General features: G+C 59.3%; 1 protein-coding gene across 1 annotated transcript; it reads left to right on the forward strand.

The window, feature by feature from the left end:
* On the forward strand, positions 1–25,434 carry LMNB2 (lamin B2). Its single transcript, XM_039466603.2, has 12 exons — positions 1–320; positions 10,177–10,313; positions 15,870–16,026; positions 16,109–16,234; positions 19,312–19,482; positions 19,556–19,681; positions 19,938–20,158; positions 20,307–20,601; positions 20,890–20,997; positions 21,466–21,585; positions 21,707–21,817; positions 22,466–25,434. The coding sequence occupies exons 1-12, from the start codon at positions 57–59 to the stop codon at positions 22,505–22,507; spliced, it is 1,878 nt and encodes a 625-aa protein (XP_039322537.1). The 5' UTR covers positions 1–56; the 3' UTR covers positions 22,508–25,434.
* The last annotated feature ends 244 nt before the right edge of the window (positions 25,435–25,678 follow it).

Raw genomic sequence — 25,678 nt, forward strand, 5'->3', positions numbered from 1 at the left:
CGGGCGGCGGGCGCGGCGCGGCGCGGCGCCATCTTGCAGCCGGCGGCGCGGATTGAATGAGCCCGCCGAGCCCCGGCCGCCGTCGGGAGCAGCGCAGGCCGCGAGCCGCCGCCACCATGGCCACGCCGCTGACCGGCCGCGCGGGCGGGCCCGCCACGCCACTGTCGCCCACGCGCTTGTCGCGGCTGCAGGAGAAGGAGGAGCTGCGCGAGCTCAACGACCGCCTGGCGCACTACATCGACCGCGTCCGCGCGCTGGAGCTGGAGAACGATCGGCTCCTGCTCAAGATCTCAGAGAAGGAGGAGGTGACCACGCGCGAGGTGGGCGCCGGGGCTTAGGGGCCGGGCGGGGGTGCAGCCGGCAGGCCCCACCCACCGTGGGGCCCGAGATCGCGGGGACCCTGGGCGGGGGTGCAGACGGGGACGGGCTCCGGCCTCGGGGGTCTCCGCGGGGTTCTTGGGGGGGCCCTGAGTGAGGGGGTGCAGCTCAGTCAGGCCCCGCCCACCGCGGAGTTCGGGATCGCGGGCACCCTGGGTGCAGACAGGGACGGTCCCGGGTCTCGAGAGTCTCCGGGGGGTTTCGAGGAGCCCCTGAGTGAGCGGTTCAGTTCGGCCAGGCCCCGCCCACCGCGGGTGCGCGGTCGCGGGGACCCTGGGCGGGGGTGCAGACGGGGACGGGCCCCGGCTCGGGAGTCTCCCGGAGGTTTGGGGGCCCCTGAGTGACGGGTGCTGCTGGGCCAGGCCTAGCCCACCGCCGGGTTCGCAGTGGCGGGGAATCCTGAGCAGAAGGAGAGGGTCCGGATTTGGAGATTCCCTGAGTGAAGGATGCAACTCGGCCAGGCCCCGCCCACCGCGGGGCGCGCGATCGCGGGGGACCCTGGATGATTCCCGGTTCGGGGTCTCCAGGGGTTTGATAGGGAGCCCTGAACAAGGGGTGCAGGCCGGGCTGATCCTGCCCACCGCGGGGCGCGCGATCGCGGGCCACTCTGAGTAGGGATGGGTACGGCCGGTCCTTGGAGATGGGGAAGCCTGTGTGAGAGGTGCCCGCTGGGTAGGCTTTGCCCGCCACAGTTTCCGAGATCTTGGGGGGCCCCTTAGCGGGTACAGACGGGAATGGCCCGTTCTCTCAGGGGCTCCCAGAGGGTTTCTAGGGCTCTGAGTGAGGAGTGCAGACCAGGAATGGCCCACCTGCGGAGGGGGTCTCCTAAGTGAGGACCGCAGAGGGGCCTCCAGCTAGCTCTGGGGACCCTTCCGTGGGAGGTGCTTACTGTGGCCATGAGGGGTGCCGACTAGGGTTCCCCACCAAAGAGAGGTCCTGGGGATTTGGGGGCTCCCTGGGTATTGGGTAGCAGCCTCCATGTGCCTCGACCCTCAGAGGATTCCAAGGAGAGTTGGCGGACTCCCCCCAACTTGAGGGTGTGTGAGTGGAAGTCTCTGGCGTCAATCTGGGGGAATGGGGGTGGTCTCTGGGCTCCAAGGAGACTGGGGGGCCCAGGCCCTCTGAGAAGCCCCACAATGCGGTGGGAATGGGTGGGGGGTATTTCTGGAGTCTCTGGTGTGAGTCATGTGGTCTCAGTTCTCCCTGGAACTGTAGGGAGTTGGCTGATGAATCCAGGAGAGGTTGGTGACTGGGGTTGGAGTCAGGCTCCTCATCTCTCAGCAGGGCCAGGGGTGGGTAGGGGGCCGAGGGAGAGGTTCTGGCACCTTGGGGTCCCACGGGAAATTTGGGAGGCCCTTACTTGTGCCCTGGGGTCACCGGCAGGTTCTGCCCTCAAGGGAATGTGGAGGAAGGGGAGAGTGGAGGTCCTGGGTGCGGTGGAAACTGCAGGTTCTGAATGGGCCTGGAGGCTTCGGTGCAGACTGAAGGCGGGGCTGCTAAGTCCGGCCCCGGAGGGGACGTGAGGGTGGGTGTTGTGGGGGCTGGGTGCAATCTGTCCTGGCCACCTGCCTAACCCTTGGGAGGCTCTTTGTCTCTCCCACTGGCCATGCCCAATCCAACAACAGGACTCCAGATGGGGGGCAGCCAGGAGCACCCACTTGGTTCCTGCCATGGGTTGGGGTCCTGTTGGGAGAGCCGGGTGCCGAAGTCGGAACATGCGGCTCTCAGCCCCCACCTGCCTGTCTGGAGATCGGAGGACATGGTGGCTTCTGGGAGGAGAGCTGCTTGTTGAGGGGGTTGGGTCCCTTCTGGGAGCCACTTACCCTCTGTGTGACCTTGGGCTAGTCACTTACCCTCTGTGGGACTCAGTGCCCCGCCTTTGGAATGGGCGTGATTGTAATAACTGCCTGTTGCTTGTGTATTTGGCCACAGCAGCTAAACTTTGGTCTAGTGGCTCCCTTCGGGTTCTGTTGTCACAGTGCCCTGGGGACAGGGAACCTGAAAGAATGTAGCCAGTGCCTTCAGGGAGGTGGAGGGAACATCAGTGCTTGGGGGGGTCCCCTGCTTTGCTTTTCTTGTTTTTGAGATGGAGTCTCTCTGTCACCCAGGCTGGAATGCAGTGGTGCAATCTCGGCTCACTGTAACCTCCGCCTCCCAGGTTCAAGCTAGTCTCAGCCTCAGCCTCCTGAGTCGCTGAGATTACAGGCGTTCTTCACCACGCCCGGCTAATTTTTGTGTTTTTAGTAGAGACAGGTTTCGCCATGTTGGCCTGGCTGGTCTCAAACTCCTGGCCTCAGGTGACCCACCTGCCTCAGCCTCCTGAATTGCAGTGATTACAGGCGTGAGCTGCCGCACCTGGCTGGTTTCCTGCTTTTCAATCAGTGTGGCTTTGGGCTGGCCCCTGTGTCTCTGGGAGCCTCCGTCTTGTCATCTGTCCAGTGGGGACAGAATTGTCCCAACTTAGAGGCCGCCTGTGGACCTCGGTGTGCAGGCTTAGAGCTGGTTTCTTGTCTTCGGGTCTCTGTTGTCCCACCTGCCAATGGGACAAACAGCTGCAGGGAGCTTTGGGGATGCGGGGCCTGGTGAGTGCTGGGGAGGGACGCCCTGTTGAACGGCTGGAGCCCGGCCTAGCCACCTCTCGGGGCCCCAGCAGCGTCCTTCCCAGCCCAGTTCACCCAGGCTGGGTGAAACGCAGGCCTGACTCCGGTGAAGGCAGCCACTCAGCAGGTGACACACTGCCCGCCCCCCCCAACTGTGAGCCGTGTCTGCAGGGCACGTGGCAGGGGACAGCTGGGAGCTCCACCTGGGACTAGTGGTCCAGGAACCCTGCTGGGGGAGGGGCCACTGGTAGGGAGGCATCATGTGGGCCCTCATGGAGGGGGTGAGCTGGAATAGCTGGGGGCTTTCTGGACACAGGTGGGCCAGGTGGGGTTCAGAGAGTAGCCTCAGGCTCAGGCTGGCAGGATGGGGGCGGGGGAGGGAGCTCTGATTGAGGAGGGACGTTGACTGTCATGCTCCAGAGCATGCAGGTCACCTGGACAGCGGGGCCTCTCTTACCTGGCCAGGTTCTGCCCTGGGGGCGCTTGGCCAAGGCTGGAGATGCTTCTGTTTGTCACATTGGGAGAGACACATCATTGGCATAGAGTGGGTGGAGGCTGGGGTGCTGCTCAGCACCCCGAAAAGAGAATGACCTGGTCCCTGGCCCTCACGAGGACTACCCTACCCCTATGAGGATGACCCGGGCCCCAGGAGGATGACCCGGCCCCCAGGAGGATGACCCAGCCCCCAGGAGGATGACCCGGCCCCCAGGAGGATGACCCGGCCCCCAGGAGGATGACTCGCTATCATGGCATCTGTGGCCAGGCCAAGCAGCCTGCTGGGAGGCAGGAGGGACTGGGTTCCGATTTTATCAGGCTCAAAACACAACGCAAAGCATCCAGGTTTGTGGCGGCCCCTGAGGTCCTCACACACATCTTGCTCACTTCTTTCCTGCCGGCACGAGCGCTCCGTTTCACACTTGTGCACAACCAGGGCCGGGCATGGGTTCCACGTTCCCGTGTGTTGCAGCGAGGTGTCTTTTGGCGGCATGGATGAATCGCCATGTACGCATCGCTGGAGGGCTTGGGGAAGGGTGGGGTGGGGGCCGGCCAGATGGGTGTTTGTTGAAGAAGGGTCGCTGCGTGCCGGTGGCAGGGGCGGCCTGTGTCCAGGTGTGGGAGAGCCAGGTACTCCGGGTACGTCCCTGCCAGGCGTTGTGTTCCCGAGGGAGGAGACTTGGCCTCGCCCCAGTGTCCCCTGGCTGCTCCGGGCTGCGGGGTGGGAGGTGGGGGGGCGGGGCCTCGGAGGTGGCCCGGGAAGCTCCAGCAGGCGGGGCCGGGCGAGCTTGGAGGCTGGAATCTGCTTTGGAAGTGACCCCGAGCCAGTGTTTGCATTTGCCCCTCGGAACCGGAGTTCTCAGCTGGGCAGTTCTGTCCCCCTGTGACCTCTCCCAGCTGAGTGTGCCACTCTGTGTGTGCAGGGGACCCCAAGCAAAGGCCGTCTCGGGTCACCCGAACCCCTGCCAGGCCCTCGAGATCCAACACATTTGTTGGGATCCCTCAAGCCCAGCACTTGCTGGATGCCGTAAAAGATGAAACAGGAGGCCCAGCCCGTCCCCAGCCCCTGCATCGCCTCTAAGCGCCGGCCGGTTCCCCGGCACACCTGTTCCGCAGGCTGAAAGGGTCTTTGTGAGGCGCCCCCGCCTCAGCACCAGAACTCGCCTCATTATGAGAGTTCCAAAAACCAGGCACGCTCCGCGGCCTCCCTCTGAAACAGGCGGAACTGTGTCCGTCGGAACCACTCAGCACTGCCGTAGCATGACAGCTGCCTTAGACCGTAGGGGAAGAAATGGCCACAGCTGTGTGCCAATAAAACTTTGTTTAACCACGTGGAACTGTGGGGTGCATGCAGTCTGCCTGTATCACAGATTATCTTCATTTTTTTCTCCTCGAGGTTTTTTGTTTGTGTTTCTGAGACGGAGTCTCACTCTGTCACCCAGGCTGGAGTGCAGTGGCCCCATCTCAGCTCACTGCAACCTCCGCCTCCCGTGCTCGAGACGTTCTCGTGCCTCAGCCTCCCAAGTAGCTGGGATCACGGATTTGGACCACCACACCCAGCCAATTTTTGTATTTTTAGCAGAGATGGGGTTTCACCATGTTGGTCAGGCTGGTTTCAAACTCCTGACCTCAGGTGATCCACCCGCCTGGGCCTCCCAAAGTGCTGAGATTACGGGCGTGAGCTGCGTGTGAGCCACCTCGCCTGGCCACCCCTAGCCATTTAAAATATAAAAACTGTGGGCTTTCAGCCTGGACAGGCTTGTAGTCTGCTGGGTGGAGCTCGTCTGGGGCCGGAGTTTGCAGCCTGGCTGTGGATTACTGCTGAATTAACACCAAGCAATATTATTTACCAACATACACCCATCTTTTTTTTTTTTTTTTTTTTCGGAGACAGCACCTCACTGTCACCCAGGCTGGAGTGCAGTGGCATAATCTCAGCTCACTGCAGCCTTGATCTCCTGGGCTCAAGTGATCCTCCCATCTCAGCCTCGGGAGTAGCTGGGACTACAGGTACACTCCACTATGCCGGGCTAATTTTTTTTTTTTTCCTTGTAGAAACAGGGTCTCATTTTGTTGCCCAGGCTGTTTTTGAACTCCTGGGCTCAATGATCCTCCCATCTTGGCCTCCCAAAGGGTTGGGGTTACAGGTCTGAGCCCCTGTGCCTGGCCCACGTGGGAGGATTTATCCGGCTCAGTAGTTGGAATTCAGCCTGGGCAACAGTGAAATCCTGTCTCAGAAAAATTTTTTTAAGCAAAACATAAAATCTTTTTTTTTTTTTTTTTTTTTTTGAGGCAGTCTCACACTGTGCTCGTCCAGGCTGGAGAGTAATGGTGCAATTTTTATATTTTTGGTAGAGATCGGCTTTTACCATGTTGGCCAGGCTGGTCTTGAACTCCTGACCTCAGGTGATCTGCCTGCCTCAGCCTCCCAGAGTGCTGAGATAGATTACAGGCATGAGCCATCGCGTGCACTGATGAAAATCTTGGTTTCTTTCTGCTTTTTGGTAAGAAAAAAAAGAAATTGTGCATTTAACGTAAGTTTCCAAATATATTCTCCATTTCATTTAAGGCTTTACAATATTTCATATTTTACTTTATTATTGTTATTAATTTAGAGAGAGTACCTCACTCTGTCACCAGGCTGGAGTGCAGTAGAGTGATCTTGGTTCACCGCAGCCTCCGCCTCCGGGGTTCAAGTGATTCTTCTGCCTCGGCTTTCCAGTTACCTGGAATTACAGGCGCGCGCAACCGCGCTCAGCTAATTTTTGTGTTTTTAGCAGAGGTGGCGTTTTGTCATGTTGGTCAGGCTGGTCTTGAGCTCCTGACCTCAACCGATCTGTCTGCCTTGGCCCCCCAAAGTGCTGGGATTACAGGCGTGAGCCATGGCATGCACCCAATACTCCATATTTTAAATTTCTGCTATGCTTGTAGTTAAATTCACTTTTCATTTCTAAAATGTGGTGTATGTGTGTGCACATACGTGTGCCGTTTCTGTTTTTTTTTTTTTTTTTTTTTCCTTTCTTTTTGGAGACAGAGTCTCACTCTGTTGCCAAGGCTGGAGTGCAGTGGCCTGATACCAGCTCATTGCAACCTCCACCTCCCAGGTTCAAGCGATTCTCCTGCCTCAGCCTCCCGAGTAGCCGGGACTTATAAGCATACGACACCACGCCCAGCTAATTTTTGTATTTTTAGCAGAGACAGGGTTTCGCCATGTTGGCCAGGATGGTCTCGATTGCTTGACCTCATGATCTGCCCACCTCTGCCTCCCAAAGTGCTGGGATTACAGGCGTGAGCCACCGCTCCCGGCCAAATTTTATTTTATTTTTGAGACGGGGTCTAGCTTTGTTACCCCAGGCTGGAGTGCAGTGGTGCAGTCATAACTCACGGCAGCCTTGAAATCTCAGGCTGAAGTGATTCTTCCCGTTTGGCCTCCTGAGTAGCTGGGAGTACGGGCATGAGCCATTGTACCCAGCTAATTAAAAAAAATTATTTGCTGGGTGTGGTGGCTCATGCCTGTAATCCTAGCACTTTGGGAGGCCGAGGCGGGCGGATCACAAGTCTAGGAGATCGAGACCATCCTGGCTAACATGGTGAAACGTCATCTCTACTAAAAATACAAAAAATTAGCCGGGCATGGTGGTGACCACCTGTAGTCCCAACTACTCGGGAGGCTGAGGCAGGAGAATCGCTTGAACCCAGGAGGTGGAGGTTGTGGTGAGCTGAAATTGCACCACTGCACTCCAGCCTGGGCGACAGAGCAAGACTGTCTCAAAAAATAAAGAAGTAAGTGATTAGGTAGGCACGGTCGCGCATGTGCCTGTGGTTTCAGCTACTGGGGAGACTGAGACAGGGGCTAGCTTTGTTACCCGAGGCTGGAGTGCAGTGGTGCAGTCATAGCTCACGGCAGCCTCGAACTCCCAGGCTGAAGTGCTCTGTCCCAGGCCGGAATGCAGCGACGCAGTCTTGGCCTACTGCGTCCTCTGCCTCCCGGGTTCAAGGCAGGAGGCTTGCTTGAGCCGAGAGTTTGAGGCTGCAGTGAGCTGTGATCGTGGTACTGCACTCCAGCCTCAGTGAAGCTCTGTCTCAAAATAAATAAACACAGAAAAGGTGCAGTAAGAATACGGGACTAGAGTCTTTTTATTTTTTTTTTTGAGGTGGAGTCTCACTCTGTCGCCCAGGCTGGAGTGCAACAGCCCAATCTCTCTTGGCTCACTGCAACCCCCGCCTCCCAGGTTCAAGCAGTTCTCCTGCCTCAGCCTCCCGAGTAGCTAGGATTACCGGCGTGTGCCACCACGCCTGGCTAAATTTTGTATTTTTAGTAGAGACGGAGTTTCTCCATGTTGGCCAGGCTGGTCTTGAACTCCTGGCCTCATGTGATCTGCCAGCCTCGGCTTCCCAATATGCTGGGATGACAGGTGTGAGCCCTGCGTTCGGCCCTGCACTCCTTCTGTCTGTTCACTCTGATGGATATTCGGGTGCTGGCAGTCGTTGGCTATTAGGGAAGATGGTGCCGTGGACATCTGTGTGTAGTTTTCTTTCTTTCTTTTTTTTTTTTTTTTTTTTGAGACGGAGTTTCGCTCTTGTTACCCAGGCTGGAGTGCAATGGCGCGATCTCGGCTCACCGCAACCTCCGCCTCCTGGGCTCAGGCAATTCTCCTGCCTCAGCCTCCTAAGTAGCTGGGATTACAGGCACGCGTCACCACGCCCAGCTATTTTTTTTGTATTTTTAGTAGAGACGGGGTTTCACCATGTTGACCAGGATGGTCTCGATCTCTCGACCTCGTGATCCACCTGTCTCGGCCTCCCAAAGTGCTGGGATTACAGGCTTGAGCCACCGCGCCCGGCCCCTTTTTTTTTTTTTTTAAAACGGGGTGTCACCATGTTGGTCAGGCTGGTCTTGAACTCCTGACCTCAGGTGATCTGCCCGCCTTGGCCTCCAAAGTGCTTGGATTACAGGCGTGAGCCACCACGCCTGACCAGTGTGTAGTTTTCAAACAGGGAGGGATGTGAGTTTCATTTCTCCTGGGTCCACACCTAAGAGTGGACTTACCGCGTCCTGGGCCGGCTCTGTGGCTCTTGGGGGAGCTCCTGGGCTGTTTTCTGTAGGGCTGCCTCTGCTCAGGTTCCCGCCGCTGCCTGGGAGCTTCCGATTTCTCTGTGTCCTCGCCCGCACCTGTGGCTGTCTGTCTTCCTGATGGACGCCCTAGTGGGTATGAAGCGGCATCTCGCTGCTGTTTGCTCCCACATGTTTTTAAACTCATTAAGTGCACGGCCCTGTGGGAGGAGGGAAGGCAGGGAGGCCACATGAAGCCTGAGCTGTGCCCCCAGCTGGCTCGTGCAGAGGCCGGGCAGGTGGCGGCTGTGGTTGCAGCAGGATTAGTAGCAACTGGAGAGGTCGCCTTCCTGCACTGCGTGTGCCTCCAGTTCGCCCGGAGGCCCTCAAGAGGGCGGGTTTAGGGGCCTGGCTGTCGGTACCAGCTGGGCTTTGTGTGAGCATCAGGGAGGGGCTTTCTTCAGCCAGGCAGCCCAGAGGGTATTCCAGTCGCTTCTGCCCACCCCTGCCCGCCCTGGCGACCTCTGGCTCTCTAGCCCCTCCCTGCATTCTTGCTGGCTGGGCTGGGTCTCCCTGGGGAAAGGTGGTGGCAGCTGGTGGGGTGGGGAGCTGGGGACTCCAGCCTCAGACCCCTGTGAGCGAGGGGTGGGAGCTTCTGTCCTGGAACCTCTGAGCTGCCACATTGGCAGCTGGCCTGGGGGGCACACGGCAGGGGAGGCCAGCTGCCCCTTCCTCCATCCCGGGGTGCAGCCCAGTCTGCTTGTGGGCCATGGGCATGTGTGTGGGATCGGGGCACAGACTGGCCCCAGTTTGCAGAAGTGGGGGATCTTGGGCCCAGCAGGGTCTGGAAGGGGGCCGCAGGTTGCTGAGGATGGTGGGGGTGGACCTCAGGCCCTATGGGATCTGGGAAGGGGACTCCAAGTTACAGAGGCCGGGGCAGGGGGTCTCTGGCTTTAGGGGGTCTGGAGGGGAGCACTGGGTTACAGAGGCACTGGGGGGTTTCAGGGGCCCAGTGGGGTCTGGGAGGGGCCGCTGGGTTGCAGAGGTAGAAGGGTTTCAGGCCCAGTGTGGTCTGGGAGGGGGTCCCCAGTTTGCTGTCATCACCAATTGTCCGAGGACGATCACCCGATGTCCACGCTGCCCTGCAGGAGAGATGCTCAATGAAACATCTCCACCAGTTTTCTGGTTCCGAAACTGGGAGTGTGAACGATGTACCTAATTGCCAGGCATCATGTCGCTATGACAGCAGCTAAGGGGCTGCGTTTCCGGATGTGGCGGGTCCTCAGGGAAGGGGACAAGCTCCATCCAGCTGCTGTGCTGCTCCAGGTTCAGGAACCCACACCGTTGGTCTCCGGCACTGGGCGCTGCTGTGCCAGGAGCTGGAGCCTGTGGGAGATGATCGCTCCAGAGGGGCCGCCGCAGAGGAGGGGGCTCCTGGGATGGCTGGGACCTGCCCCTCCCCCACAGGGGCTCCCTCTGCTGTGTCTGCGAGGCGGGCAGCACAGGCTGTCCCAGTGTTCCCAGCTGTCATCCTCTTGCTCTGCGTGCCAGTCCCCGGGAATCTGAGCGGGGCCAGTGGCCGGGCCCCCAGGCTGCCTCAGTCCTAGGGGAAGCTTGAGTCCTCACTTCGCCCTGGCCGTGTCTTCCCAGGTGAGTGGCATCAAGGCGCTGTACGAGTCGGAGCTGGCCGACGCCCGGAGAGTCCTGGATGAGACCGCTCGAGAGCGCGCCCGGCTGCAGATAGAGATAGGGAAGCTGAGGGCAGAGCTGGACGAGGTCAACAAGAGGTGAGCGTCCGTGGCTGGGCATGATGTCACCCTGATCCTCGCACCACAGGGCAGACGGGGGAGAGTGGGCATTGGGGCTCGTGCGGGGCACCCCGACACGGGCACAGCCTGGAGCTCACAGCTCCTGTCCTGTGTCCCCACCAGTGGCTGCCACGTCACTTTCTGTGCTGAGGAAAGTCACAGATGCTCAGGTGGGACAGCAGGAGATGCAGGGCAGCTTAGGCTGAGAAGCAAAGTCTCCCGCCAGCTTCCCCAGAGAGGGCTGCCCGGACAGCCTGGCCCGCCGCCCTCACCTGCATCTGCGCCTGCTCCCGCACGGCTAGACCACGGGCCACGCCGGTGCACGGGAGCGAGATGCTTCCCACCTCCAGGCCCATTGTGGGCGTTTCCCTGTGGTCGGCTGTTCCTCGTGCCGGGGTTTTGTGCCAGCTTCTGGGACGCTCTGGTGTGTGGTGTGTGACCAGGGTGGTCATGGGTTGTTGGGCTGCCCCGTGGTTGGCTGCAGAGTGCCTCTGGGTGATGGCTATCAGGTGTCACCATCTGGGTGACAACTGCCCGCATTGGCAGAAATGATCAGCCCTGTCCGCCTTGCACCCAGTCTTGCCTGATTCTTGGCCTGGGTGCTGTGGGCAGCAGTTTAAACAGAGCGATGATGGTAAAAGGAGTATTTATTCAGAGGTGCCGGGAGGCCAGCAAAACCCCGAGCTCAAGGCCTTTCTTGATTTGAGGCTCAAGCTGGCACTAGGTCTCCAGCTGCCAGCGTTCAGGCATCTGCAGGTGCCTCTGATTCCCTCAGGCCAGGGGTGGGCCAGGGTCTTCCCACGCTGCTTGTCCAGAGCCACGCACCCCTGCACCCCGGGCTGGCTCAGCCTGGAGGGACCCGCTGGTAGGAGGGGTGGCACCTTGGCCACCTGGTATGGGGGTGACAGCAGCCATGTTGTCCCTGAGTTGGAGTGTGGCCACAGGGACTCCACGTCCAGCAGTGTTGGGGCCGGCATGCCTGGTGGCTGGGGAGCTCTCCCTCTGACGCCCTCCTGCCAAGGCTGGCACTGTGCCCATGGAGAGAGCTGGCTTCCCTTCAGCAGGAGGACCTCCAGGCCGGCCCAGGGACCACTGCCCACCTCCCCGGGGCCCAGGGCTCCTGGGGGACCACTTGCGCCCTGATAGCGGCCGTGAGCTAGGGACCCTGGGGCCAGGCACGAGCGGGGACAGGCTGCCTTCTCAGCACATCCCACGCAGCACGGGTGCCCGGCGGGGCCTGCGCGGGCCTTGCCTCTGGGCTGTCTGCCTCCAGGGCTCACCGTGCTTCATAAGCAGGTTCCTCTGTGGAGCCGAGCACGCCCTGGCAGGCCCTGGCAGGATTAGAGCGTGGACAGGGTGTTCGGAGCTACTGTGAAGTCAAAACTGCACTGGGCGGACTGGACAGAGCTGCTGTGGGCCCCGCACCAGGCCTCTCTGGACCCTTTCCTTTACAACGTTGAAATTTACGTGATGTGAATTTCACCTCGAATTGAAAGGTTAAAAAAACAAAACGCTCCATAGTGCCTGCCCTAGGTGTTGAGGAATTCCCGGTTCCGGACCTCCTGAGCAGCGCCTGGCATCCACAGTGAGGCCTGTCTTTCCCTTTCCTTTGAGAAACGGTCTCCTCTGTTGTCCGGGCTGGAGTTCAGTGGCACAGTCACAGCTCATGGAAGCCTCGAGCTCCCAGGCTCAGGTGATCCTCCTGCCTCAGCCCCGCCTGGAGTAGCTGGGACCGCAGGCGCACACCATACACCCAGCTAATTTTTTAATTTTTTATTTATTTATTTTTGAGACAGAGTCTTGCTCTGTCACCCAGGCTAGAGTGCAGTGGTCTGATCTTGGTTCACTGCAACCTCCACCTCCTAAATCAAGCAATTCTCCTGCCTCGGCCTCCTGAGTTGCTGGGATTACAGGCCCGTGCCACCACGCCCAGCTCATTTTTTTTACCATGTTGGCCAGACGGGTCTCAAACTCCTGGGCTTAAGTGATCCACCCACCTCAGCCTCCTGAAGCGCTGGGATTACAGGCGTGAGCCACTGCACCCAGCCTAATGTTATTCTTTTTTTAACAAATTTATCTCCAAGACCTCACACGATGAGAGAAACATGGGAGCAGCGTGCAGGACCTCACAAGCCAGAGCCTGCCACGAAACCCCGGGTGCACGGCTGGGGAATCGAACTCAGCGCCTGGGGCTCTTAGAAAATGGCTGTGAGCCCTGCAAGCCAGCACCTTCCTTCCGGGCCTGCCCTGCAGTCCTGCGGAGCCCTGTATTTCAGACTGAGTTGCTGAGGAGCTGCCCAGCTTCCCTGATCTCCACTCCAGTCTTCTGAGCTGGCCTGCAACCTGCCTGTTCCTCCTCACCCCTGGTCCTTTGCGCTGCTGTTCGCCTGCCTGCAAGGCCCTTTCAGCTGTGGTGGGCCTGGCTGCTTCTGCAGCACTGCACCTTCAGGTCTCTGGCCCCAGGGTTGCCTCCCAGCGCCCTCCGGCCCTGCCCGCAGGCAGCCTCCCATCTAGTGGGCAGCCTGTCCCCTCCAAGGACGTCCTGCTTGGGAAGGCCAGGGTTCTAGATGCACCTCTGGTGTGAGAACTGTGCCTTCCACGCAGCGGGCACTCAGCCAGGATCTGCCCCACAGATTCCAGCTTCCCCCAAACCCCTGGAAAAATCCCCTGCAGGGCCGAGGGGCTCGCAGCCCTCTGAGTGGAAGGATCTGGTCTGTGTGGCATGAGCTCAGAGATGTGGGGTCTGCACCCCAGACCCTGCTGGAGATCCACTCCATGCCTGCAAGTAGAGCTTACTGTCTCTCAGGCTGCTGACGGGGTCACATCAACTTTATGGCTGAAGTTTCTGGTCTTCACGCCTTGCAAGAGCAAGCAGATGCCACACCTCCAGTGTGTGGAGAGCCCCAGCTATGCCAGGTCCAGTGCTAGAGTGGCCGGCAGCCCTGCCCTGGTGGGACGCAACAGGAGCCAGACCTGTGTTCCGTGCACCTGGCATGGACGCTTTTACCTGGCAGGTGCCTTATACCTGATTGTCTGACCCCCCACCAGGGACCCCTCACAGGAGAGATGTGTTTATGCAACAGCCGCCCTGGGGCTCTTATCTGACCCATGTCTGGCATATGCCTGCCTGACCATCGCTCTGGCACTGGGAGCCCTGCCTGAGGCAGCTCCTGGTTCTTCTGACAGAAGAGGCAAATTCAGCACAGTTATAGGAAACCAGTTTGAAGATTTATTACAGATCTCAGGCAGGGAGGGCACCATGAGCTGGGAGGGCAGTCCTCCCTCTCTGGGCCACACAAGAAAGGAAGAGTCCCACAGAGAGTGACAGCTTGGCAGCTAGCAGGAGAGAGATAGGTAGATGATGCATAGATGATGGATGGACGGATGGATGATGGACGGATGGATGATGGATGGATGGATGGACGGATGGATGATGGATGGATGGATGGATGGATGGATGATGGACGGATGGATGATGGATGGATGATGGATGGATGGATGGACGGATGGATGGATGGATGGACGAATGGATGATGGATGGATGATGGACGGATCGATGATGGACGGATGGATGATGGATGGACGGATGGATGATGGACGGATGGATGATGGATGGATGGTGGATGGATGCATGATGGATGGTGGATGGATGATGGATGGATGGATGGTGGATGGATGATGGATGGATGGATGGTGGATGGATGCATGATGGATGGTGGATGGATGATGGATGGATGGATGGTGGATGGATGATGGATGGATGGATGGTGGATGGATGCATGATGGATGGATGGATGGATGGTGGATGGATGGTGGATGGATGATGGATGGATGGATGCTGGATGGATGGTGGATGGATGGATGGATGGATGGATGATGGATGGATGGATGGATGGATGGTGGATGGATGCATGATGGATGGATGGATGGTTGGATGGTGGATGGATGATGGGTGGATGGATGATGGATGGATGGATGATGGATTATGGATGGATGAATGGAGACGGTGGATGGATGGGTAGATGGATGATGGATTATAGACAGATGGATAGACAGTGATAGGGCAGTAGATATAGCTATCTGTAGGTTGATATATATGGACATAGATTATGTAGATAGATACAGTTATTGATACAGATATGGTTACACAGACAAGACAGAGGGGAACAGTTGTGGGTCACTTTCAGTTTGTGGGCAAATGCCTATGGGTCTTTTGAAAGGTGCTGGGGAATGGGGAAGCACATTCCGCTAGGCGGGAGAGATCTCTGTCACTTCTTACCTCTAGCTTGGGCTCAAGCCGCCTGGATGTGGGGTTCTTTTAATGCCCAGGCAGCAACCTTTGCTGTGTTGTTCCTGATACACCCGGTTGTCCTCATCCTGGGGCGATTCTGTCCCCAGGGGACACTGGATGATTCCTGGGGACATTTATGGTTGTCAGAACTGGGCAGCAAGGAACTCCTGGTCTGCAGTGAGTGGAGGGCAGAGACAGTGCCCAGGACGGCCCCGAATGTCAGCAGCTGTGACACTGAGACACTGGGTGTCCTCACTGTTGCTTGGGGGGGATAAAGTTAGTTCCCTGGTGGGAGGGGGCAAAATTCAGCTCCAAGACTTAGAATTATGTGGCCAGGTGCAGTGGCTCACACCTGTCATCCCAGCACCGTGGGAGGCCGAGGCAGGTGGATCACGAGGTCAAGAGATCGAGACCATCCTGGTCAACATGGTGAAACCCCGTCTCTACTAAAAACACAAAAAATTAGCTGGGCATGGTGGCGCGTGCCTGTAATCCCAGCTACTCAGGAGGCTGAGGCAGGAGAATTGCCTGAACCCAGGAGGTGGAGGTTGCGGTGAGCCGAGATCGCGCCATTGCACTCCAGCCTGGGTAACAAAAGCGAAACTCGGTCTCAAAAAAAAAAAAAAAAAAAAAAAAAAAAAAAGAGTCACCTGGCTTGATGGCTGACACCTGTAATCCCAGCACTTTGGGAGGCTAACACAGGAGGATTGCTCAGACCAGCCTAGGCAAACAAGTGAACCCCTGTCTCTTAAAAAGAAAATGCTTGAGTGCCTAAAATCCACACTGGCAGTATTTGTGTGTTTACGAAGTCTGAGTGTTTGCTGTCTTAATTAGCTCATGTTGGTGGGTGAGCCTGCTTCAGACAGCTTAAGTTTACCAACAAGGCCGACTCTTGAAAGGCCAGGGTCTTCCTTTGTAACGTTCATAGAGGATGCGTTCATTTCTCCTCAGATGGTCCTCCAGGGTCCAGAAGGGGCAGGACAGGCTGGGAAAGCCCACGGCTCTCGGTGGCCCCAAGCGCTGGTGTCTGTCACTTGCTGGGCTCCTGACAGTGCCAGGCGGATGAGGAGGGCGCAGGTGGTTTTGCCTGGGCGCCTGGGGCCGCATCGTCTGTGGGATGGGAAGGTCCGGGGCTCGGAGGCCCTGGTGACCTTGTCCTTGGGCTTGTGCGACACGCCTGGGGGTGCCCCCTGTGACCCGGTGGGCCTTGCCCCTCCCCGCTCACTTGCCCTCCTGACTTTCAGCGCCAAGAAGAGGGAGGGTGAGCTCACGGTGGCCCAGGGCCGAGTGAAGGACCTGGAGTCCCTGTTCCACCGGAGCGAGGCGGAGCTGGCAGCCGCCCTCAGCGACAAGCGCAGCCTGGAGAGCGACGTGGCTGAGCTGCGGGCCCAGCTGGCCAAGGTAGGTGGTAGGAGCCGTGGGACGCCCCTGCAGGGCGCGGGCGGCAGATTGTCACGCTGGCATGCTGTCCTGTGCCTCCCAGGCCGAGGACGGTCACGCGGTGGCCAAAAAGCAGCTGGAGAAGGAGACGCTGATGCGCGTGGACCTGGAGAACCGCTGCCAGAGCCTGCAGGAGGAGCTGGACTTCCGGAAGAGCGTGTTCGAGGAGGTGAGCGGCGGCCCAGCGGAGACAGAACCCGCCCTCACGGCCGTGGAGGGCACTGAGAGGCCGGGCCGGCCCCCCCCCGCCCCCGCGGCTCCCTCCTCTGCTCCCATGCTCTGTGTATCTGACAAGGACACGTGTCATTGGATTCAGGTTCCTCCCGGATCATCCAGAGTGACCTCACGGCACTGCAGAGACCCCGTCTGCAAATAAGGGGCATTCGCAGCTGCTGGGCATCGGGACATGGGCACATCTTTTTTTTGTTTTTTGAGATGGAGTCTCACTCTGTTGCCCGTGTTGGAGCGCAAAGGTGCAATCTCGGCTCACCGCAACCTCCGCCTCCCGGGTTCAAGCGATTCTCCTGCCTCACCCTCCCAAGTAGCTGGGATCAGGCACGCACCACTATGCCCGGGGAATTTTTGTACTTTCCGTAGAGACGGGGTTTTACCATGTTGGCCAGTCTGGTGTCTAACTTCTGACCTCACGTGATCTGCCTGCCTCGGCCTCCCAAAGTGCTGGGATTACAGGCGTGAGCCACCACGCCCGGCCCTTTTTTTTTTTTAATTTTGTTTTTTTTTTTTTTTTTTTTTTGAGACGGAGTTTCGCTCTTGTTACCCGGGCTGGAGTGCAATGGCGCGATCTCGGCTCACCGCAACCTCCGCCTCCTGGGTTCAGGCAATTCTCCTGCCTCAGCCTCCTGAGTAGCTGGGATTATAGGCACGTGCCACCATGCCCAGCTAATTTTTTGTATTTTTAGTAGAGACGGGGTTTCACCATGTTGACCAGGTTGGTCTCGATCTCTCGACCTCGTGATCCACCCACCTCGGCCTCCCAAAGTGCTGGGATTACAGGCTTGAGCCACCGCGCCCGGCCATAATTTTGTTTTTAGATAGTAAAGACTGGGTCTTGCTATGTTTCCCAGGCTTGTCTCAAACTCCTGGGCTCAGGTGATCCTCCTGCCTCAGTCTCCCAAACTGCTGGGATTACAGGCCTGAGCCAACCCGCCGGTCACAACACATCTCTTGTGTGTCAAGGAAGGTCTACATTGATTTCTTGCCTTTCTTAAAGCTTGGCATTCACACCCTGGGAACTGAGCTGTGGCCGCCTGGGGCCTAACCGCTAGACCCTGAGACGGTCAGGTGTGTCTTCTGGGGCCACTGTGCCGCCTCCCACAGGCCTCCCTGTCCAAAGCAGGGGTGAGGCCTGCACTCCCTACCCAGCCTCCTTCCCCGACCTGCAGAGCCCCTCACCTGGAGCCTCACAAGGAGGGGCCATCACCCGTGTCCCTCAGGACCCGCTGTGATGTCACAGTGCAGGGTAGAATGCCGGGGCTGGCCGGCCACGCTCACTCCCCAGGGAGAGCTGCTGGTGGAGGGATGTCGGGGCAGCCGCGGACTCACGCCCCGCTCCAGCCAGGCCCAGAGAGCACGGGGGCCCTCGCGGGAGCCAGAGGGGAGGCCGCCGGGGCCATTGTGAGGGGGCCTGTGGGGGACCCTGTGAGAGAGCCCATGAGGAGACTCAGCAGGGCTGTGCGGGGGTCCAGGAACACACCCCTGGTGGAACCCACGAGGGGACCTGTGAAGAGACCCACGAGGGCACCTGCGAAGAGACCCGCGAAGGTCGTGTGGGGCCCCGGGAAGACACCGCGGAGGGGCCCTCGGAGGGAGCTGCCGTGGGGAGCCTGGCTCAGGCTCGTGCAGCCCGCAGGATGCCGGACCCCTGAGAGGAGGGCAGCGGCGTGATCTCGGCTCCCTGTAACCTCCACCTCCCGGGTCCCAGCGGTCCTCCTGCCTCAGCCTCCACACCCAGCTAAGTTTTGTATTTTTAGTAGCAATAGGGTTTTCCGATGTTGGCCAGGCAGGCTGGTCTTGAACTCCTGACCTCAGGTGATCCTCCTGCCTTGGACTCCCAAAGTACTGGGATTACAGGTGTGAGCCACCGCGCCCGGCTCGCTTTCTTTAAAACAGCTTTTATGAAGGAGTTCACATTTTTTGCTTTTCTCTTTTTGGAGTGTCACTCTTTTGTCCAGGTTGGAGTGCCGTGGTGTGATCTTGGCTCACTGCAACCTCCCGGGTTCAAGCAATTCTCTTGTCTCAGCCTCCTGAGTAGCTGGGACTACTGGCGCCCACCACCACACCCAGCTTTTTTTTTTTTTTTTGAGACGGAGTTTCGCTCTTGTTACCCAGGCTGGAGTGCAATGGCGCGATCTCGGCTCACCGCAACCTCCGCCTCCTGGGTTCAGGCAATTCTCCTCCCTCAGCCTCCTGAGTAGCTGGGATTACAGGCACGCGCCACCACGCCCAGCTGATTTTTTGTATTTTTAGTAGAGACGGGGTTTCACCATGTTGACCAGGATGGTCTAGATTTCTCGACCTTGTGATCCACCCACCTCGGCCTCCCAAAGTGCTGGGATTACAGGCTTGAGCCACCGCGCCTGGCCCCAGCTTTTTTTTTTTTTTAAATTAAGATGGGGTTTCACCATATTGGTCTGGCTAGTCTTGAACTTCTGACCTCAGGTGATCCACCTGCCTCGGTCCCCCAGAGTGCTGGGATTACAGGTGTGAGCCACTTCGCCCGCGCCCCATGCCCAGCTATTTTAAGTCCACCTTTGTGAAGTGTACAGTTCAGCATTGGTAGGACCTCCACAGGATTGTGCGACCACCACCTCTAATTCTAGAACATTCCATTACCCAAAAACAACCCATCTCTGTCGCCCCCCCGGCCCCGGCACCCAGGCATCCCCGTCGCGCCTCTGTGGCTGGGCCTGTCTGGGACATTCCGTGGGAATGGGGTCACGCCTTCTGCGGCCTTTTGTGCCTGGCGTTTCTCACTGAGCCTGACGTCCTCAAGGCGCATCCACGCTGAGGCCAGTGTCAGAGCCCTGCTTCTGTTCGTGGCTGAGTGACGTTCTAGTGTGTGGATGGCCCCGGGGTCGCCCCTCCCCTGCACGTGCACCAGCTCGTACCTCGTGCACAGGGAACCCGGAATTGCCTGGAGGCTCCTCTTGGCACATTTTGGAGCCGTCCCTTGGGCCCGGGGCTTGGGGCCCGGCGGGTCGGAGGGTCACAGAGGCTGGTCCGCAGGAGGTTCGCGAGACGCGCCGGCGTCACGAGCGGCGCCTGGTGGAGGTGGACAGCAGCCGGCAGCAGGAGTACGACTTCAAGATGGCGCAGGCGCTGGAGGAGCTGCGGAGCCAGCACGACGAGCAAGTGCGGCTGTACAAGCTGGAGCTGGAGCAGACCTACCAGGCCAAGGTGTGGCCGGCGGGCGGGGTGGCCGGGGGGACCCCCGCCCCGCGCGCGCCCTCACCCGCCCGTGTCCCCGCAGCTGGACAGCGCCAAGCTGAGCTCCGACCAGAACGACAAGGCGGCCAGCGCGGCCCGCGAGGAGCTGAAGGAGGCCCGCATGCGCCTGGAGTCCCTCAGCTTCCAGCTCTCCGGGCTCCAGAAGCAGGTGACGAGCCCCCTGCCACCGCCACCATCCCCCTGGCCGGACCGCTGGGCCCTGCCCCGGATGTGCCGGGCTTGGGGCTCCAGCCTTTCCGCAGTGGACGCAGCGCTGGGGCGCCTGGCGATGCCCCTTCCCTCCCCTCCTGTGCACCCCACGCCCGAGGCTGGCCTCTGCCCGGTTCGCAGTGATCACACCCGTCTCCCGCAGTCCCAGGATCACCCGGGCCCTTGTGACCCACGACTGCCCGCCCCCTCCCCAGGCCAGCGCGGCTGAGGATCGCATCCGGGAGCTGGAGGAGGCCATGGCTGGGGAGCGAGACAAGTTCCGGAAGATGCTGGACGCCAAGGAGCAGGAGATGACGGAGATGCGGGACGTGATGCAGCAGCAGCTGGCCGAGTACCAGGAGCTGCTGGACGTCAAGCTGGCCCTGGACATGGAGATCAGCGCCTACCGCAAGCTGCTGGAGGGCGAGGAGGAGAGGTGGGGCTGCGGGGGGTCACTGGCGAGGGGCGGGGCTGCTGGGGGGATGCAGGGGCGGAGGGGGGCCAGGGCTGCAGCCACCGTTGCGCATGCCCTGGGCTGTCTGGGGCTCCCACCGCCAGTCCCACCCTCCTTGCCTTCCCCCCAGGCTGAAGCTGTCCCCCAGCCCATCCTCACGCGTCACTGTCTCTCGAGCCACCTTGAGCAGCAGCAGCAGCGGCAGCAGCACGCCGGCCACCGGGCGCCTGGGCCGCAGTAAGCGGAAGCGGCTGGAGGTGGAGGAACCCTTGGGCAGCGGCCCCAGTGTCCTGGGCACAGGCGTGGGCACCGGTGGCAGCAGCAGCTTCCACCTGGCCCAGCAGGCCTCGGCCTCGGGCAGCGTCAGCATAGAGGAGATCGACCTGGAGGGGAAGTTCGTGCAGCTGAAGAACAACTCGGACAAGGTGACAAGAATGACCAGGGCACAGGGGAACGGGGGTGACCCATCGGATGGGGGTGACGGGAATGACCGGGGCACAGGGGCAACATGAGTGACCCAGCAGATGGGGGTGACTGGAATGACTGGGGCACACGGGGGTAATGAGCGTGACCCAGCTGATGGGGGTGACTGGAATGACTGGGGCACAGGGGTAATGAGCGTGACCCAGCTGATGGGGGGTCCGCTGGCAAGGGCTAGGGGGAGGTGTCGCTGTCCTGGCAGCTGAGGCCCATGCTTGCGCCTCGTCTTCCAGGATCAGTCTCTGGGGAACTGGAGGATCAAGAGGCAGATCTTGGAGGGGGAGGAGATCGCCTACAAGTTCACTCCCAAATATGTCCTGCGTGCCGGCCAGATGGTCACAGTAGGTGGTGGGGCAGGAGGGCGAGGGTGGCCACGGACGGGGTGTGAGGTGGGGTTGGAGGTGCGGGACTCGGCAGGGGGTGGGGATGTCGGTGGCAGCAGGCACCGTCTCAAAGGAGCTGCTGCAGTCCTGGAACCTTCATGCACCCGTGTGGCCCCACTGGGCCTCCCTGAGCCTGAGCAGCGTGCCCAGGGTCTGAGTCCAGGCCATCTGGGCTGGCAGGCGTCCTGAGATGTAGCAGTCAGGGGCATGGACTGTGGAGCCTGGGGGCGAGAGCCAGGAGCCTTTGGTCACTGTGTTCCCTTCTTCTGTATCCTGGGGACCATCACCGTGGACAAGCCCGTGTCGGGCTGGAAGGACTGAATGCCTAGGGCATTGAAGGGGGCTGCCTGGTAGGGGCCAGTGGCTGGCCCACATCCCAGGAACCAGAGGCGACCCTGATGGGGGTCCTTGTTCTTGGGTCCCCAGGTGTGGGCAGCTGGGGCGGGGGTGGCCCACAGCCCCCCCTCAACACTGGTGTGGAAGGGCCAGAGCAGCTGGGGCACGGGCGAGAGCTTCCGCACTGTCCTGGTCAACGCAGATGGCGAGGTGAGTGCCTGACTTGACAGGTGCTCGGCTGGAGTCCTGGGTGGGGTCTTGGGACCCTCGGGACCGACACAGCAGCTCTGGTCCTGATCCCGGACATGCTGCCGTGTCCTGTCCCACACAGGAAGTGGCCATTAGGACCGTGAAGCAGTCCTCAGTGGTTCGGGAGAATGAGAATGGGGAGGAAGAGGAGGAGGAAGCCGAGTTCGGGGAGGAGGATCTTTTCCACCAACAGGTAGGGCTCCTGTGCCCTCTTGTGGCTGGGGAGCAGCCTCTGGGGCAGCATGAGCTCATGCACGCACACACGTGTCCCTGTACATGCACATACATGCACGCGCACACACACACATACCCACACACCCACACACACACACTCTGGCCGAATCCCCGGTGGGAGCTGCACCTGGCTCCCGTGGCTCGGGTGAAGCCAGCCTTGGCTGATACAGGCACGGCAGAGAGCTGCTCTTGCCTCCTGGGTCGTGCCCGTCGTGTGGATGTGTGACATCACAGCCCTCAGGGTAGCTGGCCTCGGGGGTCCCCTGGGAGGTGGGTGTTGAACAGCTCCCCAGATGCTCTCTGGTCAACCAGGCTTCCTCCGTCCAAGACACAGGCCCCTTCAGTGCTGGCTTTTGGGGAGGTGAGTGCAGAAACCACATCAAATGCACGTATCGCAAGATTCCTGTGGTTCTTTCTGGAACCCAAAAACAGCACGTGTGGCTCACAGCTGGGCTCGTGGGGAAATGGAATGGAAGCCTCTAGAAATAGACACTGTTGCCCCGCCCTCCTGTCCGGCCTCTCCCTGGTGGGGAAGGTGGGGACAGCCCGCTAGCTACCTGCCGGTGGCCTGCTCCTGACCGTGGCTGTCCTTCCTTCCTTCCTGCAGGGGGACCCGAGGACCACCTCGCGAGGCTGCTGCGTCATGTGAACCCACACTCCTCATCCACACACCTTTCTTTACCCAGAGCCACTGAAAACTATTTTTATATCATTGGCTTTATTTAGTTCTTGATACTTTTTAGAGAATTTCTAAGCAAACTGCCAGAACGTGTGGGTGGGTCTCCCCAGCCCTCCCTCTCGGTGGGTTTCCTCCAGCTCCGCTTTGTCGCCACTTCACCACGGTCCGGAGGCTTTCTTTCCAATCCACCCCGCTCCCCATCTCACCATTTGGTCCAGTTGGAAGCCCAGGGCCAGGACCCCGAGGTTTAGAAGACGCTCGGGCTTGGAGGGAGGAGGGCCAGCAGGCTAGGGACGGGACAGCAGGCGGTCTTCATGCGGACCCAGCGCAGAGATCACGGAGGAATTCAGTGGTGGTGGGTTTTGCTTTTTTTTTTCTTTGAGACGGAGTCTTGCTCTGTCGCCCAGGCTGGAGTGCAGTGGTGCGATCTTGGCTCACTGCAGCCTCCGCCTCCTGAGTTCAAGCGATTCTACTGTCTCAGCCTCCTGAGCAGCTGACATTACAGGCGTGACCCACCACATCCAGCTCATTTTTGTATTTTTAGTAGAGACGGGGTTTCACCAAATTGGCCGGGCTGGTATTGAACTCCTGACCTTGTGATCCACCTACCTCGGCCTCCCAAAGTGTTGGGATTACAGGCTTGAGCCAGCACGCCCAGCCGGGTTTTGCTTTTTGAAGGCTTTCTACAAAACCAAATTCAGAGTTCAGGCTTCGACGTGGTGGGGCTGGGGGCCAGGCTTGCAGATTCTGGCTGCTCAGCCTTGGACAGTGGAAACCCCTCAGCCACCAGCGTAGGAATCGTGTGGCCCCCAGGGTGGGTTTTCACTCTCCTGCCTGGGCTTCCAGATTCCCAGGTTTTTCTGACCATCAAGTTTATTTGCTGGAGTTTTTTCGAAGTTCAGTTCCTGACTGCAGGGCTGACAGGGCAGGGAAGGGGAGGACCCAGAGAAGGAAGAATGAGGACCGTCCTGTTGTAAGACCTGTCATGACCGTAGTGTGGAGGGGATATACCTGGTTGCCTCAGACACAGAGGCTGTGAGTTTCAGAGCAGCCGTCTGCAGGAAACGCCACAATGCCTGACCCTCTGGAGGAGAGCGATGCGGCCCCTCCCTGTCATGGCACCCTCTGCCCTGCGCCTGTATATACACGTGCATATCCATGCTGTAGCTTTATCTGTGACTTTCTCGCTGAAACCGTTTCTCAGGCCTAGGCCACCTGACTCCTGTCTCGACGCCCCCAAGCCCCTCAGTCCAGCTTCCCGATGCCCCGCACCCCCTTCTGGCAATAGCTCACCGTTTACACCCTCCCTCATAGATACACAGAAGTTATTTTTTTAATGGATATTTATTTTTTTACATTGGTCAGTACGCAGATCAGGGGTTCACGCCGGGGCCTTGAGGACAGGCTGACCCTCCTCGGGTGGCGTGGGGCTGGCGGACCCTCTGACGGCAAAGCCTCTTTCAGAAAGTGCAGCTCGAGTCTTAAAGACGCCAATACTGAGCCATGGGCACGCGCCGTCTCTGGGCCGTGGCATCCACTGCAGGGCGGGGGTGGTGCCGCTCCCCTGGACTGAGTGTCCACTTCCTTGGGGACTTGCTGGTGAGAGGAGGGTATGGGAGGCCAGAGCCCCAGGCCAGGAAGGAGCCAGCGGCCAACAGAGCAGAAACACCACTGCCCCGTGTGCCCCCATCACTGTCCTAGCTCTCAGAAGTCCCTGCCCACGTAGAGAGGGCATGTCTTACCAAAGCATTTCCTCCTGGAAGGTCGGCTGGTGGGGAGCTTTGCCTGCCCCAGGACACCATCTACGGGCCTCTGGAAGTGGGAATGGGGGCGCCAGGCTGCGTCCTCTTCCCCACCCTCACAGCAGGAATCACCCGAACCTTACACCAGCCAGGCTCCCTGCCGTGAGGGTTCTGGGGTAGGTCTTGGTGGTCTTGGCTTGTGGGAGTCTAAGGTGGTCTCAGCCACATCCTATATATTTTGGGTCTGGAGGAACAAAGCTGTACCCTGACGTTGGTCTGTGATTTGCTGACAGCCTTGCAGGCTGGGCTCATGGACAAAGAAGTTCCCCCAAAACTCGCAGGTCTTGATGTCCAGAGGCTGCCCAGCCCTGTCCAGGACCCCCCCAACCCTACATTTGCCTTGAGTGGAGCTGTTGGAGGCCATAGCACTGTGGGTGCCCTTGGCTGAAGGGGGTGGCAAGAGACGTGGACTAGGTGGCCTGTGGGTGACTGGAGGTTCATTGATAAATGAGTCTTTGGAAACACTAAGGAAATCAAATTTTTAAAAGTTATTTATGGCCTGGGAAACAATTTGCATTTGTCCCCAAATACGCTTAGCTGTGTGCTGCTTAGAAGATGCGAAACCGCCCCTCTGTGTAAGCCCATGCCGTGTGACTCTAAGCCTAGCACCCTCCCTGCGAAGCATCAGACGCCACCCAGCCCTGGGGGGAGGCCCACGGCTGCTGGACCAACCGGGTTCTGGGATACACAGCCCCAGGTAAACGCTGAGGTCTGCCCCGTTGAGCCCAGGAGCAGGCGGCCTGCGGGCTGACCCAGAATCGGATCATGCACCTATCCTCAGGCCAGCGGCTTTGGCTGGGGTTAGCCCGAGGCCTGCACGTGGCAGTTCTTTCTGTTAAAGATCTGAGGGTCTCAGTCCTGTGGCGCCGCCGCCTGCAGCCTTTTCCAAGCCCTGCATCGAGCGAGCATCACGGCACAACTTGGAAACGGAGCTGGGCTGCAGCCTCGGGCTGGCGTGGGCTTTCATTTTAGAGATTCGGTTTTTAAGAAGATGCATGCCAAATGTGTGGGGTTTTCTTTTCCAATGATTTGTAATATACATTTTATGACTGGAAACTTTTTTGTACAACACTCCAATAAACATTTTGATTTTAAGTTCTGCCTCTGGGTATTCTAGTGCAGGGAAGCTCGAGCTGGGGCCTCTGTCCCTAATGAAGCGGATGTCTAAGACCGCTCCACCCCGAAGGATAAAAGTCGCTGGCGAGTGTAGACAGGCCCCCGTCTTTTTTTTCTAGCGAGTCTCCGACGCTGCTGCAGGGACTCTTTTGTCACCTGATGCGACCGGGTTCCTGCGGGCTCCGCCCCGGCGGCAGCACGTGGTTAGACGCGCTGGGTGCCT

Source organism: Saimiri boliviensis, chromosome 14 (assembly GCF_048565385.1).
Source record: "Saimiri boliviensis isolate mSaiBol1 chromosome 14, mSaiBol1.pri, whole genome shotgun sequence".
In the NCBI taxonomy this organism is placed as follows: Eukaryota; Metazoa; Chordata; class Mammalia; order Primates; family Cebidae; genus Saimiri; species Saimiri boliviensis.

What these genes read in the sequence shown, in the direction of transcription:
- LMNB2 (XM_039466603.2), top strand. Translation starts at nt 57, where the DNA reads ATGAGCCCGCCGAGCCCCGGCCGCCGTCGGGAGCAGCGCAGGCCGCGA. An exon ending in CTGGAGGGCGAGGAGGAGAG is followed by an intron (nt 20,159 to 20,306) that starts GTGGGGCTGCGG and finishes CCTTCCCCCCAG; the next exon opens with GCTGAAGCTGTCCCCCAGCC. An exon ending in AGGATCTTTTCCACCAACAG is followed by an intron (nt 21,818 to 22,465) that starts GTAGGGCTCCTG and finishes TCCTTCCTGCAG; the next exon opens with GGGGACCCGAGGACCACCTC.